Source organism: Carassius gibelio, chromosome B9, assembly GCF_023724105.1.
Source record: "Carassius gibelio isolate Cgi1373 ecotype wild population from Czech Republic chromosome B9, carGib1.2-hapl.c, whole genome shotgun sequence".
NCBI lineage: Eukaryota > Metazoa > Chordata > Actinopteri > Cypriniformes > Cyprinidae > Carassius > Carassius gibelio.
This window is the reverse complement of record NC_068404.1, coordinates 7,257,783-7,276,894: the sequence shown is the minus strand read 5'-3', so window position 1 is coordinate 7,276,894 and position 19,112 is coordinate 7,257,783. Positions and strand designations below refer to the sequence as shown.

General features: G+C 35.9%; 1 protein-coding gene across 1 annotated transcript; it reads right to left on the bottom strand.

Moving 5' to 3' along the window:
* Positions 1 to 405: 405 nt before the first annotated feature.
* Positions 406 to 12,749, bottom strand: chmp2ba (charged multivesicular body protein 2Ba). Its single transcript, XM_052565580.1, has 6 exons — positions 12,477 to 12,749; positions 9,526 to 9,617; positions 5,862 to 6,056; positions 3,864 to 3,966; positions 2,491 to 2,597; positions 406 to 2,092 (listed from the first exon to the last, which is right to left on the bottom strand). Exons 1-6 carry the CDS (start codon positions 12,508 to 12,510, stop codon positions 1,973 to 1,975), a joined length of 651 nt encoding a protein of 216 aa, XP_052421540.1. The 5' UTR covers positions 12,511 to 12,749; the 3' UTR covers positions 406 to 1,972.
* Between the last annotated feature and the right edge of the window lie 6,363 nt (positions 12,750 to 19,112).

Here is a 19,112-nt window from a genome sequence, read left to right as displayed (position 1 = left end):
ATCAAACATCATTGCATTGGAAGAGAATTATGCATCTATCATGTGTGTATGATGTGTGTTTAATTAGTTGTCTACTGCATGCAGTGGAATCATCAGAGCTCTGCTGGGTTTTACTGAGGGATTATTTACAGTATTACATTGTTCCTGACAGTGTTATAATGAGGCTCTCACCTGCACACAAGCGCTCTCAGCAGAGAGATATGGCTGATGATCTATATGATCATCATCTCTTGCCATTGACTGTGTCAGCAACACATCCCTTAACTCCCCATGGGATCTAATAATGCATGCAATAAATACAGTATACTCTGGGATAATGTTGGCAGGATCTGACATTTTCAGTATATATATATATTAAAAAAAAAACAATCATACAATAAAAATCATACACAAAAACAAAAATCATAGATTTGTCCACATGTATTCCAGCAGATTCTGCACTTGACAGGTTTTTCAGTCCCAACGCTAGCAGCAGTTACACATCCATACCACATTAAATTACTTTAAAATTAATGGACTGCACCATGGTTCATTTAAGAAAGGTCACTCTACAAACTCATTAAGACCTTATTTAAAAACCATGTTTCGTTATGATTATGACTAATGATGTCTAATTTAATGAAATGCTCTAAAAGGCCATTAGAAGAATCGTAGAGGTTCGTAACGTTTTGACTTCTAACAGATCAGTACAGGTCACCCTCTTATTTTCCGCTGGCTTCTTAATAGTTGAACAAATTTGGTTATAGTATAAGTTAAACATCAGTTTTTCACAAATGTGAAGGTACTTTATTAATTAGAAAATCAAATCAAAGCATAAACTGTACATGTATATACACACTATCGGTTAGAATGGACAACAAAATCTTTTTAATACATACAGATGAAGTTGAAAAGAATAACTGATACTGCAGTTCTTCTAAAAGGCTGGAATACAATCCAAACAGATTTTAAAACACAATGTTTGATCCCCTCCAACTGGATGGACTCATGGTCTGTGCATATCATTCACATGTGATTCACAATCTGTTTTAATTTTGTAAGATCATTAGACAGGGTTGAAGGGTTCTTGACTTCATTACATTATCATATCGACAAAGATTCTCATGCAAGATATGTTATTTTATATATTCAAAAGTTTATACAAAACCTCACTGCAAAGGAAAACTTTTTCCGTAACTTACATCCTTAAGTCATACATAACCTAAAAAGACATGAAAATACACAAAATTAGAATTTTTTAACTAACATGACATGAGATGATAAGCCCTATAATGCATGGGAATTCAGTGGAGTACCAAATCTTCATGTTTGTGTACATTTAAAGGATTTAAAGGACAATTAATGGTCACAGTAATAGCACCCTTAAAAGTTAAAAGTAAAGTGTGTCATTTTTGCACACTAGCAGAATCAAGCAGACTGTAACAGAAGTATGCTCTAATAGTGTGAATGCAATCCAGATGTACTATATTCACCGTGTAATTGTCATGTGACAGTTGTGCCACAACATTGTTATTCACAAATCCACTCCGAATGGGAAAGTAAAATGTCCATCGTGTGCACTGCTATTTTACTGTACCATTTTATGAATACTGTGAATTTGAACATACTACTGTTTACATCGTATATATTAGGGAAGTATGCATTTTTGACCATTAACTTTTTAATATCCCCACCCCCTAATTTGCTATTGGTCACCCAAACAGATAGACCCGCCCCACCCAATCATGCTCCATTTAGAGCCACTGGTGGTGCAAAAATGACATCCTTCACCTTTAAATAACTGCAGCAGATTTGAAGAGCATTTTGTCAGTCTGCTGTTTATATCTGACCACAGAATCTCCTCCAGTGACTCACTGTCATACCCCAATAAGAGTGATTGACATTCTTCCTTTATTTATCACTTAGACGCTCTCTTTTCCCACACTGAGTCCTTTGGTGGCAGTGGGTACAAATGTGTGGAGGGTGAAGAGATTTAGTCCATTCCCAGAGCCTTCAGCTGTCTCTCGATCTCGGCGTCTGAGATGGTGGCCGCTTTAGACTTCGCTGGGGAGGCGCCAGGGACGATCTTTCCTGCTGAGGGGGCTCTTACCATCTGCGGAAACAATAACAATCAAAGCCCTTTATTTGAGCAGTAAAACTTCAGATTTCACAGATCACCTGGTGCTGCAACTCTATCAGCATAAGCCTCCGTTTAACTGTTGTTTTGGGCAATAGATGTGGGGCCAATCAAATACGATTATTATTTATCCCAACAGAGCCCAAGCACTTTATTTGGGGAAAAACAGGACAAAGAATCTGTGGAATATGGTAACATGAGTATTACATTTTGGCCCAAGGGAATACACATCTGTTGCAATCAGATATGATGATTCTGCATCTCATGAATCTAAAGAAAAGCCTACAGTAATCGCAGCCAGAGTCCAGCCATCTGCTGAAAGCTGCCGCTGGGGCCATCGCCAGAACAACACAGACTGAAAGAAAGCGTACTACCTTTCCTGAGATCTCTATGCCGATCTCATCCAGCACCTGGTTCACGATGTCCTGGCTTTCTTCCTCATCACCTGATTCATCAAAAATCTCATCCAGTGTATCATTGACTGAGAACAGAAAGTTGTAAAAGTTACTGAAATTTGACAGACTGTCCCATTCAATAAACCAGTTTTGGAACCAGATGGAATTAAAAGGATACTTAAAATATTTATTCTGTCATTAATTACTCAGCCTCATGTCATTCCAGACCTGTAAGACCTTCGTTCATCTTCAGAGCACAAATTAAGATATTACTGATGAAATCCAAGAGCTTTCTGACCCTCCATAGACAGCAATGCAGTAAGGTAGTAAGGGCAAACAATTACAGTTGAATCCCTCGAGTATGTTCTTACTAACTTTTCTGGGTCTTGAATGTGTCAGTTGCATTGCTGTCTATGGAGGGTCAGAAAGCTCTTGGATTTCATCAGTAATATCTTAATTTGTGTTCTGAAGATGAACGAAGGTCTTATGAGTTTGGAATTACATGAGGGTGAGGAATTAATTACAGAATTTGCATTTTTGGGTGAAGTATCCCTTTAATGGGCATTAATCCAACTGGAAACCAAGTTTGTTTGCAAGGTAAGTGACTGAACAAGAGCTTCTGAGGATCTCAGGTTAGTGGCATCAAACTGTTGAAAGATATGTAGTATATGTCACATTAAAACAAATACAGAACTTTTTTTTTTTTGAACACTGTAGTTGGTCACTTACATGACACTCAAACTATCTCTTCCTGTCTTAACAGTCAATTTTTGGCTACAATGTGGACTAGGACTTTTGCCGTAAGGTCTAGATACTGAAATTAGTGGCAACCCAACACAGTGCCAAAATTGTTAATTGCACAATAACGAATTTGGATGGTTTCATGCTGTCTGTAGCCAATAATCCACTGCACAGAACACACTGTGTGCACAAACTATGCCCTTGTTGCAACTGAGACAGGTTTTAATATAGTCTGATTTATATTTTCTTTTAATTTATGCAGTTTTAAACATGGTTTTGGAGGATGAGAGCATGTCACACAATCTGTCCAGGTTGGCATCTACATAATTTGGCTGCTTCAGCCAAGCGATAGATAAAATGTGCCGAAGTTGTCTGGATGAATAGCTAATGATGTGAAGTTAAATATGGGAAGTGCTGATAAGCCTACTTATTTTGCTATCCTGACTATGCGTAATTATATGGTGAGATGAATTGAAAAAATGCAATGCAACTCAACATGTAATACATAGTTAGTATATCATTTAGCATCATTTCTTTCCCCTGAACACATCTATCATCTGAGAACATCAAAACCAGCCTCTAATGTGTGTCAGGTACGTCCGAGAACTTACTCATGTCCTCCGTCATTCCTATTTTTAAGTTCTCCTTCTGGAAGTCCTGCATCGTCTGTATTGTCTTCTTGGGGTCCAATTTTTTATTGACAGTCTGCATAGTCTGAAAGACAGAAAGAGTTCAAGCCATCCATCACACTCCCAGAGAATAAACAGAGCATCCTTACGGTGCACAAAACGGTAATAAAAAAACACATGCGCTGACAAAAATCCACCACGGAAGAATACATTTTGAATGCAGCTCAACATAAATTTCAACTTCACACCATTTGGTGAGAAGGGGGAGTACAGTAAGTAGATGACACGAAACATAAAAATAGGTTGCATGGAGAGAAGTGTGTTTTACTGTCCCTCTGGGCTTCTAGACTGTGGCAGACACACATGAAGAGTCCTATCTGATTACAGAGAATTATTTACACACAGCCTCATTATCACCCATCGCATATCTATTACACCAGCTTATGATTGACTACAAATCCCATGATGCATTAACAATCAGGTGAGGAAATATTAATAGCTTCCTTGCTCATACAATATGGATTGGATACACACACTGAATTTTTTTTTGTGGAAGTATGGCTTGTAAATGAGTGAGAAAACAGTATGAGTAGTTAAGTAGTAGTTGAGAGACTGAATTTAAATGGCTGAAACTGCATTTTAATGTGATGTTTCTACATGGCTGTAGTGATTAGTAAAGATAAGACATGCTTTAGAAGTGCACACTGGGTATTTGCATGTTTTCCTATTTAACAAAATAGTGTCTCCAGAGGAAAAATGAATAAACCTAACCATCTCATGCAAAATTTAAAGTGTAACAATTAGGCTTAAGACAAAGGCAAGTTGTTGAGATTTTAATGCCATGTGTACAACTGAAACTATTCACATGGCAAAAGCTGTGCTGTACGGACATTATTTATACATATACAATAACATTGATGAAAATGTATTCCCATATATTAATGATCAATAAACTATCTTAACTATATTTTACAAAAGGATTTAGCAGGGTTATTATATAGTTAACTAAAACTAAAATCAAAATAATACAAAATAAAATACAGAAAGAACATAAACCTTTTTCAGCTAAAAAGTAAAGGTTTATTCATATTTTCATTTTAGTTAAATGTACCGAAATAACTAAAAACTATACAGATAAACACACAAAAACTAATAAACTAATAACACACAACCAAAAGACCAAAATAAAAACAGAAAACATAATTAAAACCAGCTAAAACCAGAAAAACGTCTTTATAAAATTTTATTTAAAATGCTATAATGTGTTTTAATAGCTTAAATAATGTGTTCAAATTCAGCTTAAATTCTCCTAAAAAAACAATAATACAATTACACAATAAAAACTTTATGTTATATACATATAAAAAAATTAAAAAACTTCTGGTCATATTAAGATATTAATCTTATTAACCAAGTCCTTTAAGAGAGCTTGCTTAAAACAAAGAAAGCCACCATATAAACTGCATGTATAATGTCCTTCTGGTTGATTGCAATCACGTTTATTGAAAAAATAGATAAGCTAATTAATTCAGCCGATCTAAGTGGCATAGAGGAACAACATGTCTCATATTTCAAATGCTGTTCATGCATCAGAGAAAACCCCCAAATGAGCAGTAATAAGGACAGTGTGAATCAACACATAAAGACTGCCCTGATACGAGCGGTTTCTAAATGTTGTGCAGAAACTATATAAACTGGGTCACAATAACAGCAGTGAAGTAAGGAGCCCCTCAACGACATGATAATTAAACCCTGTTTAAGGATTCTTTTGAAGTTATTCGCTACATAAGGGATTCTGTTTTTCCAGCACTTCCCGGGAACATCAGGCTACATGTGAATAATACAGAGCCATCATCGGGGGGTGGGGGAGCACTGGGACTGCTGTAGAGCCCTGAAATGAGGGGGTACCACTCCATGGACAGCGATGAAATAACTCATTTGGTAGTCATGCAGATCCATTCGGAGGTCTGAGCATCTCACCTTCGCTGTGGTAGACATGGCTCCAGCCATCTTCATCTGAGAGTTCATGACTTTGGTCTGCGTGGACATGGACGTGACCTTGGAGCTCACGGCGTAGGTTCGGTTCTTCTGTTTTCTGAGCTGTACGAGCTGTTTGGCGAGTATCTTGCAGGCTTCTCGGTTTCCGGTCTTAGCCATTTTTTTGATTTCCATTTCCTGTTAAGAATTAACACATCCAGTGAACAAAGGGTGTTTCTACATGTAATTGGAACAGAATTGAGTTTTGACTTTTAAGACAGAACAAGTCACCCAATTTGTGCCGTGTTTATACTTGTTTAGACCCAGAGGTCTGTGTTTTCTTTACATTAGTAAATGTCTGAAAACAGCTCTCTGCCCTGAGGAACTTCAAGCAGTTAGGTGTTTTGGTGGAAAACTGAGTGTGTGTGTTTCTGCAGAGATCTCCCATGAGAGTGTGTTAGTGAGGGTGGCCCGTCAGAATTAAAGCCTGCAACACTACAACACACTCTCATGTGCAGCACTAAAGGCTATTCAACTCTCTTTTTACAACGTACTGTATCTAGAAAATATTGTGAGACTAGATAAATATTTTTCAAATAAAATCCCCTTCCTACCTAGCATCTGGTAAGTGGAAATGTAAGCTTATTGAAAAGTCAATCACTTCCAGAATTTAACATGTGATCACCTGATGGAGACCATTAAAGCTGTAAATTATGTCATTAATTACTCACCCTCATGTTGTTTCAAACCTGTAAGACATTCGTTCATCTTCAGAACACAAATTAAGATATTCTTGATTGGGGGTGCACGATAAATATCATCCTAACTTTCTGGGTCTGGGAACATTTCAGTTGCATTGCTCTCTATGCAGGGTCAGAAAGCTCTCGGATTTCATCAAGAATAGGGGCGTGATAAATATCCTCTGATCGTTAATGCGCATCTCATCAGTAAAGCCGGTTCTCTAATCAGCGGTAAATTCCATCAGGACAAGCTGCGCAAATCCACGTTCATTATCAGCGTTTATTTGCGCAACTAGTCAGTTAACAGCAGCTCTGTGTAGTAACAGCTGCTCTATGTGAAATCACGCACCTGATGGAGAACCGGCTTTACTGACGAGATGTGCATTAACGATCAGATGATAGTTATCACGCCCCTATTCTTGATGAAATCCGAGAGCTTTCTGACCCTGCATAGAGAGCAATGCCACTGAAATGTTCCCAGAACCAGAAAGTTAGTAAGAAGATTGATAAAACAGTCCATGTCATCAACTCAAATTTTACGAAGCTGCGAGAATACTTTTTGTGCACAAAGAAAACACAAATAAAAACTTTATTCAGCAAATGTTCTCCCCCAAATCAAATCTTCTGCCATTATGGAGAGTACCTCTGCATGTACACAACTCTTTCGCATGGTGCTGCTGACGTACAACCATGGTTCTTTATGAAACCAAAAATGGTTCTTCGGGGCATCGCTGTGAAGAACCTTTTAGAGCACCATTATTTATTTGCTGCGCTGCGCCTTGTTTACGTGCAAAGGAAAGCAACGCGCACGTGGTACTCTTGATGACAATCTCATGTTTGGGTAAACTATTCCTGTAATGTATAGGGAATATAATATGGATTGCCATTTTCACTTGTTGTTGTTTCATAAAGTTGCTATAAATTGTGTAATTTGGGATGATATGGGTTTATTTCTGTTTTTCAAAATTTTCAATTTTGACTGTAATTAAGCCATGAGTAGTTTTGCATTGCAAAGAGAGTAAACGCTTCCAAAAAACTGTTTTTGAGAGGTCTGACATGTACATTTCAGTCTCAACCAATGATGATGAAGAAGTGTTTTGGAATGGGTATCATTTATTCATCAAAGATGCATTAAACTGACCAAAAGAGACAGTCAAAACATTTCAAATATTACAAAAGATTTCTCTTTGAAATAAATGCTGTTGAACTTTTTATTCATCAAATAATCCTGAATAATGCATCATTTGAAACAGCACAAGTGTTTTTAACATTGATAACAATTAACATTTCCTAAACAGCAAATCAGCATATTATTCTGATTTCTGAAGGATCATGTGACACTGAAGACTGGAGTAATGATGCCGAAAATTCAGCTTTAACATCACAGGAATAAAATACATTTTAAAATATTTTAAAATAAAGAAATCAAGGTTGCACTTTATTTTACAGTACGTGTACTTACATGTACTTATAGTGTACTTACAGTGTATTTATCTAAGAAAGTTCTGGTAATACAAGGTAACTACATAGGGTAGTGTTAGGTTTAGGGGTAGGTTCAGGGTTAGTACCTAGTTATTACATAGTTATTGTAATTAATATAATAAGTACATAGTATGTACATGGGGAACAGGACTGTAAAATAAAGTGCTACCGAAATCAAATATAAAATAATAATATATCAGTTTGCAGTTCTGTTTGGTTCCAAAAAGTTGTGCAGAAATGATCAAATTCACCTTTAAGTCGGTCATTAAATCCATAACGTATATCTCAGGCATGCTCTTTTTACCATTTCTCTTGTGTGCTCCTAATGTTAGTCTCTCAGGTAAACTCATGCTGATCAGCTAAACAGACGCATTAGACAGAATGAACTCTAATCACACACATTAGAGCAGGTTCTGCGCTGACATCACAAGATGCATGCTAAGCAAAACACCAGCAGACACATTAACTGCACTCACACACACACACACACACACACACACACACACACACAAGCACAGAGCACTGTCCTACTTTAACACACGATGATGTTGCATGCTGCTTCTGTCTATATTGCCTATGTTTGCCTGTCACTAACAAAATATGACTGGAATAGGGCATTTTTTATGGTTTCGCCAGGGTAAAATTGATATGCCATCATTATAAATATTCATGTATAGAGAGCTGAGCGAGATGAAGCTGTAGCATCAGGCCCATTAGAGATGTTTTATTGTCACGTCAGCCACTAGGCAGCACTATGGATTGAAAAACTAGAATAAAGGTGACAGACTGATGTGCTTAACAAAACCCTTTCAGACACCAGATAATGAAAAGTATGACCCACTTCAGATGACTAATAATTATCCAGCACTTGATAGATATGACACCATCTAGAGCAGTTTTTTAAGGCTGAAAAACAGAAACAGTTAACCCGAAACTCATTTCCTCCCCATCCAAAAACTCTTTAAATTGTATCCCAGATTGTCAACGTGTGTGGGATGTTAAAGCAGCGGCACATGACCGCCCTGCAGCTATCTTCTAATATAGGTCATTTAAAAAAATGAAATAGACAACAAAGCATATCCATGTCTAATTACAATAAAGACGAAGAAAAAAGAACCTCACTCTTGGGAAGCAATTATGCACTTTTTTATGTTTACATAGAAACAATTACCGTAAATGGAGGGAGTGAGCGGGAGTGTTGGATTCTTCTGAGCTTTAACAGCGTGCTGGTTTTTAACGGTTTTAGGCCACGTAATCTACCTGTTTCTAAATGCAATTAGCAGGATGATCAAAAATAAATTAATTATCTAACTGTTCTTTGATGCAATATAAAAGAAATCAAAGAATGACTTTCTGGCATAAGCAGTGAAGCATGGTGCTGGAGGGGAAGAGGTGGACGCTGGGAGTTGAAGTCAGCCGATATGAAACGGTTTTGTTCCACTTACCATTTGCTTCTCCTGTCTCTCCAGGGCAGCTCTGTCTCTGGTGATCTGTCTCTGGGTGCCTCTCAGCTCTTTGGACTGCTCTTTAATGATATCTGTGACAGGATGGGGCAGAGAAAAACATGCAATAAAACCGTCTGGAAAATCCTCATACAGTTCACTGATCTGAAACTGAGAGTTTTTCTCCTTCCTTTTTTCCCCTCCTCCTTTGGTCTCTCACTTATTCAGCCACAGAAAAAATAAAAACATGTAAAGGCGACAATCTACAGTAACAATGTAAAAGTTCCGCTACAACTTATTTACACAGTTTTAATTATTAATATATTTTATATACTGTACAATATATACACATTATTTTTTTTTAAAGAAAATATTTTTATTCAGTAGTGATGCATTACATTAATCAAGAGACTATGGTGAACGGTTACGAAAGATTCAGCAGCAGAACATTCAACAGAAATTAAAAAAATAAAATTAAAATGTAATAATATTTTTCATTATAACTCTTTGCACTATAGTAATAACTAATATCTAAAGAAAATATGAGGGTTTGCATATACAAAATTTCACAACTGTGTTTTGTGTGATTTTGTTTTATATAAATAAAATACAATAAAATAAGAAAATAAATAAATAAATAAATAAAAATACAATAAAATAAAATAAGAAAATAAATAAATAAATAAAAAAAATACAAATAAAATAAAATAATAAAAAAATAAGTAAAAAAAAAAATAAAAATAAAAAAATATGAAAGCATAACGTAAAGGTAATTCCACATCATGCTTAAAATAATTATCACTGCTTAAGTGAAATTTGTTTGTACTATTTTTGTGGTTTGTTGAAGAATACAGCCAGTATTTGTGGTCAAGAAAAACTGCTATGCTCCCGTTAAGGAAGAAAATCTATTTAGGCAACTTAACCACAAGAGGACTTAAATGGGCTTGATTCACAGTCTATTTTGGATCTGAATATTGCAGTTAATTAAATGAAATATGCTTTTTTTTTTAAAAAAACATTGTTTGGGAGCAAAGCCAGCAAGATCATGCTCTTCCTGTTTCCATGCATTTGAGGGACAAGTTAAACACATGCAGTGAACATAAGGATCCTCTTCATACTCCTCCTCTAAGGATGGCAGAGTTCAGCCACAATGCCTAAAGGGAAGATACGCTCTCCTACACCGCAATCAGCCCAACATGTGCCCTCACGAATGCCAATCATATCATAGCATCCCGTGAGGTTAAACTGTCAACATTAGAAGCAACAGAGGACATGGTATACAGAAAATACAAGAAAAGTTGTAAAAATAAGTTAATAAATTAAACTATAGGGGGAAAAAGTTTAATAAAATAATTATAAATGTTAAATTAACGATTTAAGATAAGGAAAAACCATTGCAAACTGATCAAAAAGTTAGTAGAAAGCAAAAAAAAAAAAATTATAATAAACATATATATATACACACACACCAATATAATTTTGTAAGTAAAAAGAACAATCGAATGAAGTTGTTCAAATATTAGTTAAAAAATTCTGAAAAGTATGAATTATGTAATTTATGACAGTAAAAAAAACTGAATATAATTCTACATGTATGTCCATTATAAAGTGAAACTAAAACTTCATTCATATTGTACAAAAATAAAAGTACAAAAAAGTCACAAAGAGTTTTTTTTTTTTTTTACATAATTATCATAATAATTTAGTTACTTGCCCATCTCTAAACCTTGATGAGAGTTTGTGTACACGTACAAGTCTACGCAAAAGATGACGTATCGCAAACGTAGTATTGAGGGAGGGTTATCGTCCACAAAACTCGCTGAGCTCAACCAACTCTGCCATCTGAGAGGATAGTTTGGCACGATGGCTCACCTTGGGCACGAAGGTCAAGAGGACAGAGGCTCGGGAATGATGGGAATTCAGCTTGACCATGACCACAGCATCAGAACGTGAGTAAAGACTATGACTGACTCAAATTATTTTATATCAGTTTACCTTCAACTCTTCTGCTTCACTGATAAACGTCGGTCATGTATTATAGACTGTGCCATGTGTAGAAGGCTGTATAGGCAGTAGCTATTTTAATAGCTGATAAAAGCAAATAAATAAATAAATAAGAACTTTGAAACATTCTCTTAAATAAGGATGGTGACAATGCAGAATAATGCTACAATGCTAAAAAAAAAAAAAAAAATGAAAAGCCTAAAACAAAACAAAAAAGATAAGTACGGTCTTAAAAATTATGGTTATTAAGTTATGAATGAGTGTTTCTATTGTTAACCACAGGCTTAAATGCAAGTGTTTGAATGATACAATGAGTTGAGTCTATGAGTTGAGGCAGATAACCTGTTAATCTAACCAGCTAACTATGCCAAATATTCAGAAATCAGTTTGATCTTCACAATGCTGTCCATTGAGGGAATGTTGAGCTCTCAATATAATAAACATCTATAATGTAAAAAAATAAAAAAATAAAAAAAAACTTTAAATGTAAAATAATTTAAAATAGACATTTATATGAGGTAACCAACATGATTCAGTCTAATCTTGGTAAGTGGCTTTGTTACTTTTCACGATAAATCGTTTTCACTTCTGGTACAGTGAAGATAATTTATGTAATAATTATAAATCAAATAAAAACTCAGAAGACATAACGCATGGATCACGGACAGACACATGAAAACAACTGTATTTTTAAATATATAAAACACCTGTTATTATAATGCAGGTAGACGAATGTTTATTCACAGTCATTATTAATAACAAAAACACCTTTATAAACACAAGTAGCAAACATTCCGCATTTCTGACTGAGACTTCCGGTAGTAAACATAGAAAAACAGGTCAAACATGCTGATAAAGTTTCAAAAGATGCAGCAGGCAGACAGGTGTAACTTATATTCAGGGATCTAACCATTAAAAACTATAATACAGCAATTAACAAAGTGACTTACCGTCAACTGTCTTCTTTTTAAACAGGGATGCCATGATAACTTAGGCTTTGTTTTTCTCTTTAATTCAATGTTAACCTAGTTTCTCTCGCTATCTAACTGCCTGAGCCTAGCTGTGTATCGATCCTCTCAAAGGTCTCGTTTTCCTTGTTTTGTCAGCACAACTGACTGACTCTCTCGCATGATGTCAGAGTCACGCCGCGCTGTGGGGAGGACGTCACGAGCGAGGGTCTCCTTCACGTCCTGTAGGGGGCAGCGCCTCACTCCACAAGGCGCTCTGAGCTTCTGTCACTTCAGCAGTTTCGCAAACTGCACACGCTTCTGTGATGGACATTTTCAGCAGTGTCCTGGAGTGCAACTTGAACATAATTCATCTAAAACAATTTCTTCTACATTATTATGCATGCAGTTTTTATGAACTCGCAGTAATTGAGTTTTTGTTCTCTAAAAAAAATGTAATTCGTCACACGACTGTAGGACCATTTACAATGAAGAAGTCAGGACAAAATGTGATTCTCACTCTAGATGGTTTAAATGAAACTTGCCACCTTTTGCTTTCATATGTAAAGGAGTAATTCATTCCTAGACCATGAGTTAAACAAATAAACAAAAAGATCAATATGTCAACTAACCGCATAATGACTAGTCTAGTCAAAACAATCCTTTCTCCCTCAGTTTATTCCAGCAAATTTATTGGATAACAAAAGCACTTAAATTCCTACCATCGTGCAATATAAACAAAGCCATATTCTTCTGGAGTATCCATCACTCCTGTGGACTTTACTGCAGGTTATAGATGCCATAGCATTGTCAAATTTAATATTCTTATCAATTTTACGCTCCATCCATCTGAACAATTTGTGGCTGGGTTCCTTGTGGGTGTAATTCTCATGGTATGGTAAAGTGGAGCAGACAGGAGATTACTGCCCCACAGCTAAGAAAGCGGAGCCAGCGAGACAGGAGGAGCAGGGGGTGACTTTGGGAGGGATAGCGGATGTGTGCCCCCCAGCACATTATACCCTCTCTCTAAGGAGGACACGGCGCATCCTGGGGCATTATTCTCGTTAAGGTTATTAGGGAGATGTTTTCCAACAATCAGCAAGGTTGGCAACAGGGACTAGCACTAAATGTGCTAATAATGGTAAGAAGCCCACTGGTGATCCATCTTGCCCCAAGCACACAGACCAATTCTAGCCTGCAATAATGAGACAAAACTACACTTTTATTTGCTATTGAGGGTGTCTTTAAAGTATATTAAAATCTAAGTTTCATATTAGAGAGAGTCTTTCTCTGTGCCTTCGGAGAAGTCCCACAGAGAGTCCTCTGAAACATTTATCTCTCTGCTCTGTTCCCGCATTTGCCCGAGGCTGGCAGACGTTTAATGCTAATGTGCTAACTATGTTTCCAGACAATAATAAAAAGTAAGATATCTCATCTGTGAAATTAGATACTCTCACTTTTCCTGGTATGGTGTTGCTGTTTAGAGGAGCTGTACTGATCCACAATCCATTGCTAATCCTTCCACTTCGATGCTATCAATATCATTTATTTAAAGAGATGCAGTAGTTTTGTCTGATGACAAATTATGCAATGTAAAATTAATCACCTTAGACTGTCAAAATAATTTTTATGACACTATAATGCAAGTGTTCAAGGCATGACTGTTAACAAGACAGACTTATAGATGTATGCAAACAAGGAGCGTTGATTCTGGGTCTCATCATGCTGATTTAGTGGCCACATCTTCATGGTGATGAATGCGTTTTGCCCGACTGCTTTGAACTGGTGGCAGGGCATTAATATATCGAGTGACTGATTCCACTCCATCTGCCCCGGGAAGAATACCGCATCAGAGTGTCCCGTGCAATATTGTACTGGATGCCAACTAGGGATTACGGTAATGAGAGATTATCACCCCTGTTGAGTTTTTCTAACACACACACACACAGGAGTGCAGCGACATACTCTGCATGCAGTGCTTGTCACATACACTGATAATGACCACATAATTAATCAGTCCAATGCATGGATAGTGGCACACAATGACACCCTCAGCCTTGAAATGATCAAGTGAGGTGCTGCACACCTAAATGGGGTCCCAGTAGCAGGTCTTCTTCTGCGCTGTAGTAACTACAGCCTTAGGGTTAAACTGAGGCCAGAATTATTCAGCTGAGGCAAATGAATGGTATTTGCATGGGGAATTAAAATCATTAAAGGCAGAAGGGCATCAGGAGGACGAGTCCTTCATAGAGGCATAGAGGAACGCAGTCCTTCAGAAATAGAAAGTCTAGACAGAGTTTGTGTGCCAGCACTGCTCATGGTCAAACGGATGTTTCAGTACAAGCTGTATAATTATAGCAATTCAGGCAGAGATGCATGGAAATCAACCACAATCTCTGTTAATTACTAAAAGTGCTGGCACAGCAGAATGAAGGACCTGTGACTGAATCGCTGAGGTTTGTTACTAACAAAAGCTTGCTTGACAAGCCATTGTGTTCTGAACAACTTTCCTAAAATGGATTGTTAAATGTGTCTAATAAGCTGACTTCCCAATTAAATCAATGATCATAATGGAAAGCTTTCATCAGACGGCATGATTAAGTGTTTGGACAAAATGCATTTTTTTTTAATCTTAAAAAGGTTTTTAGTTTGCAGTTAAAGGTCTTAAATCAGGCTTTAAGTTCAAGTCTTGAATGTATAGAGTCATGGCAGTAAATGTTGCATGCATTGCAAAAAAGAAAAAAAATCTATAATTATAAAGTAATAGAGATCAGTTGACAGTTGTATTTTCACACTTTGACGAGTTGTTAATACAAAGCATTTGCATTAAGTGAACATACTGACATATTGTTATTTTCAATTTATTACTTATTTCTTTACTTTGTCTTACATTTGCATTCAAAATACCTGCAGAAACTCATTGTTTAATCCATCTGATATTTCCAATGACATTCAAAGAGCAAATAACAGTGTGATTGTCTCAAACTATTTTAACATGACATTAATCACAAATTTTCTTCAAAAAGCAAATTTTCCAAAAGGACTATATTTTAATAGAAAAGCAAACCATCCAATTATCTGGTGCTCATAGTCCAATCAGTGCTGAAGATGGTTCTGATAGAGTGGCACATTTATTTAAATGAACAATAATGAAGGTGACCAATTAACATGAAAAGCCTGAATCTGAACCTGCTCTATGGTGTTCACACCAGCAGGAAGGAGCCTCCTTTCAAGAGTCGCAAATGCAATTAACATTTTAATTTGTAATGCAGGACGACTGTGACAATGAGATTTCTGAACCAGCTGGATTGTTTCTGAACAATTAAAAATGCGAAGAGGATCTTTGTGTCCTAGGACATGCTTGTTGAAGTCCCATTAAGATATCTGTGACATATTTCACCATTTGTCTTGGGGAAGGATTTTAAATTTCCCCAAGAAATGATGTTCTTTGATTTTGCCCGTGACACAAATTGAACCCCATTAAACCTTACGCCTCACTGATGTCGTAGAGATAACTGCTAACACTGCCTAAAGGCATGATGGGATAGTTATGCACATGATTACCTCATTCTGGTGGAGATATTGCAGTGTTCTCTGTGTCTTGTGAAGCTTATGAATTATAGCACTCTAGAGAATACACGATTTCACATGAACATCTAATTTAACACAATTTGTGGCTCATTATGTAAACATAACTACATTCCTTCAAGCTTCATTTTAACAATCATGAAACATCATAACACATCAATTGACCATAGCATTACTGTTCAACTGGGCTCTACTTAAACCTGCCACGACAGCAAGGAACCTGTCTTTCAAATATTAAAAAGAGAAATAACACATGAAGTGGATTTTTGCTCTGAGTATCAAGCCTTGTGCACTGATACTGTATGAAATGCCCCACTAACACAATTGTTTTTCATCTGACAGATTGCTGAACATACAAGTAAGTTCTCTCCCACTGAAGGCTTCAGTAAGTATTAAAGCAAAGAATAAACATTTAAGAGCTCCTGCTTCCTGAGACTCTTGGGATTTATCTGTTCCTGAGGGCTACGCTTCTGCACAGCCATCTGGAGGAGACGAAGAGAGGACGTTCAAGAAGAACTTTCATGAAGATAAATCCTGCCAAAGATACACTTAACATTTTTAAAATAAAAAATAAGCATTGTATCTTGGTTGTATCTTGACCTAATAAGTATTACATGTTGTTAAATTGATAGACCCCTTACTAAGAAGCACTCCATTGAACCTGCTTAACAATGTCTGTTTATTCAACAGTACAGTGTAGACATTTTCCAGCCACCTCCATGCACAGTTTGTGTATTTTTAGCTTCAATCCTATACAAATGTGAAAATTATGATAAATATTGCAGGGGCACATGAGCAGTAGATGTTGGTTTTAAGTTCTGTGTAAAATCCTTTTTAAACCAATCCTATTTTACTGAGAAAAATATGTCTAAATCTGAAAAAAAAAAAAAAAAGTATATTCCAAGTTGAGGTGGAAAATTATGTGCTCAATGATGTGGGATATTTAGAAAATGAATTACATGTAAAAAAAAAAAAAAAAAAAAAAAAAAAAAACAATTCCAAGTTGAAATGTAAAAAAAACAAACAAATTATATTAAATTATATTACAAACAGACTGTGAGAGTGTCAGGTGAAATTCAGATCAATGGGTGTCGATCTTATCTTTAGTGTCTAACAGATTTTGATAATGTGAGTTGATCTCCATCTTCATTTGTCAGTACAGTAACGCAGCACTAACAAAGTTGCTGTGTTACTCTAATTTGCATTTAATTGAGGGTTAATGCCACTCAACCTCTGGACAGAAGTCTTGTCCGCAGGCAAATTCTCACATGCAAAGGTCTTGTCTGGAGTGATTGTATTTAGATTGCATAATGCATCAACCTGTATGTCTTTTGTGCCACACCTGTGACAACTTCCAGCAGTGCGGATTGTAAAGACCACTTGATCATGGGAGCAATGATGAATACAGCTGAAAGACTGCAGCATTCCCATTTCAGTTGAACTATTTTTTTAATTTTTTTATTTTATTTTATTTCTCTCATTCATGCACACCAGACTTTTTATGTAGATCACTGTTTTTTCAGAGTGGATTTATAAAATGAAGTGTGCAACAACTGCCCCCTACAGTACTTATTGTTAGAGGTAAAAACGTCTTTCCATCAACCTGTAACCTTTGCTTCCATCTAGAATTAACAAATCATGAACTTTGTTATAATTTCTATTGACACTCTGTGGTGCCTTGGCATTGGAAGTGATATGAAAGCAAAAAAGGAACCCCCCCCCCCCCCCCCCCTCATTTTTTTTAATGATCACACTTTATTTTATTGTACTTTAATTTCCGTTGTTCGCAAGTAAAATGACTCCACCACATGGGGGATTTATTAAAATGTGTGTCAGTGGAATTTGAGCCTTTGAAGCAATCCTTTGTTAGCTGTGAGGCAGAGAGAGAGAACTAATTCACTGCTATAGCTCTTCTGTGTTTCCTGCTCAAACACTTATGAAAAAAGATTATGAACATGATAAGAATTATCATAAGAGTTATATTAGAGTATATATATAAAGTGGAATGGTGAGATTCATGCAGTTAGGCCTGTAGGGTTAACTTGGATCGACAGGAGAAGTCTTCGTTGCTCTCTACTGAATGTGTGTGTGTGTCTCTGTGTGTGTGTGTCCTGATGTGGCTGTAAGTCCCTACCCAGACTGTGCCCTAGATAAACTTAGTATCACAACACCACTGAATTATTCGCATCTCTTTCTGCATTCTGTCTAACCATCAGAGTGAATAAACCATTGTCATTACAAGTTCAGCCCTGTCTACACGAGCAGATGAGATCAAACAACAACTGGGAACAGAGCTAGGCAGGGCAAATTAATAATATAATGAACCATCTTGTATTTTCTAAATGGCTCCCCATCTCATTAGGTTGCTTTGTTACAATGAATAAGTTCTCTCCTGTTCTGTAGTTGACTAGTCTTGATGCAAGGTTTTTATATATATATATATATATATATATATATATATATATATATATATATATATATATATATATATATATATATATATATATATATATATATATATATATATATATATATATATATATATATATATATTGATTATTGGTATATATCATGATAATAAAATGTTGATAAAATGATCAAAATGTTGATCCATTACTTTATAATAGATCATGAATATAATCTATTCTTCTCTTGCTATGTTTGCAAATGGAAAATGGGTCATGGGTCATTCTCACTTTATCCACCTGCCCTTCATTTCCAACTTCTCTCTCTCTGTAATATGAAATATTCAGTTTATTAATAATAGAAATAAAGACCAGTGTTGTATATATCCTGTCTATTTTAAAGACTTGAGGTTTTGTCCTCATGTGTTAATCTGGTTCCCAAGTTTGTTACTAAATTAACAAACTCTAACTGTAAACAATTAATTATTGAAAAGTGGATATATGTAGATTTATAAAAACTCTCAACTACTTTTCTGCTAAAGCTTTTATCAGCATTTAATAAATTTTTTATAATTTAACATAAATTGTAATACATAATATTATTACAATGCAGGTTATTAAAACAAAACAAAAAATGAATAAAGAA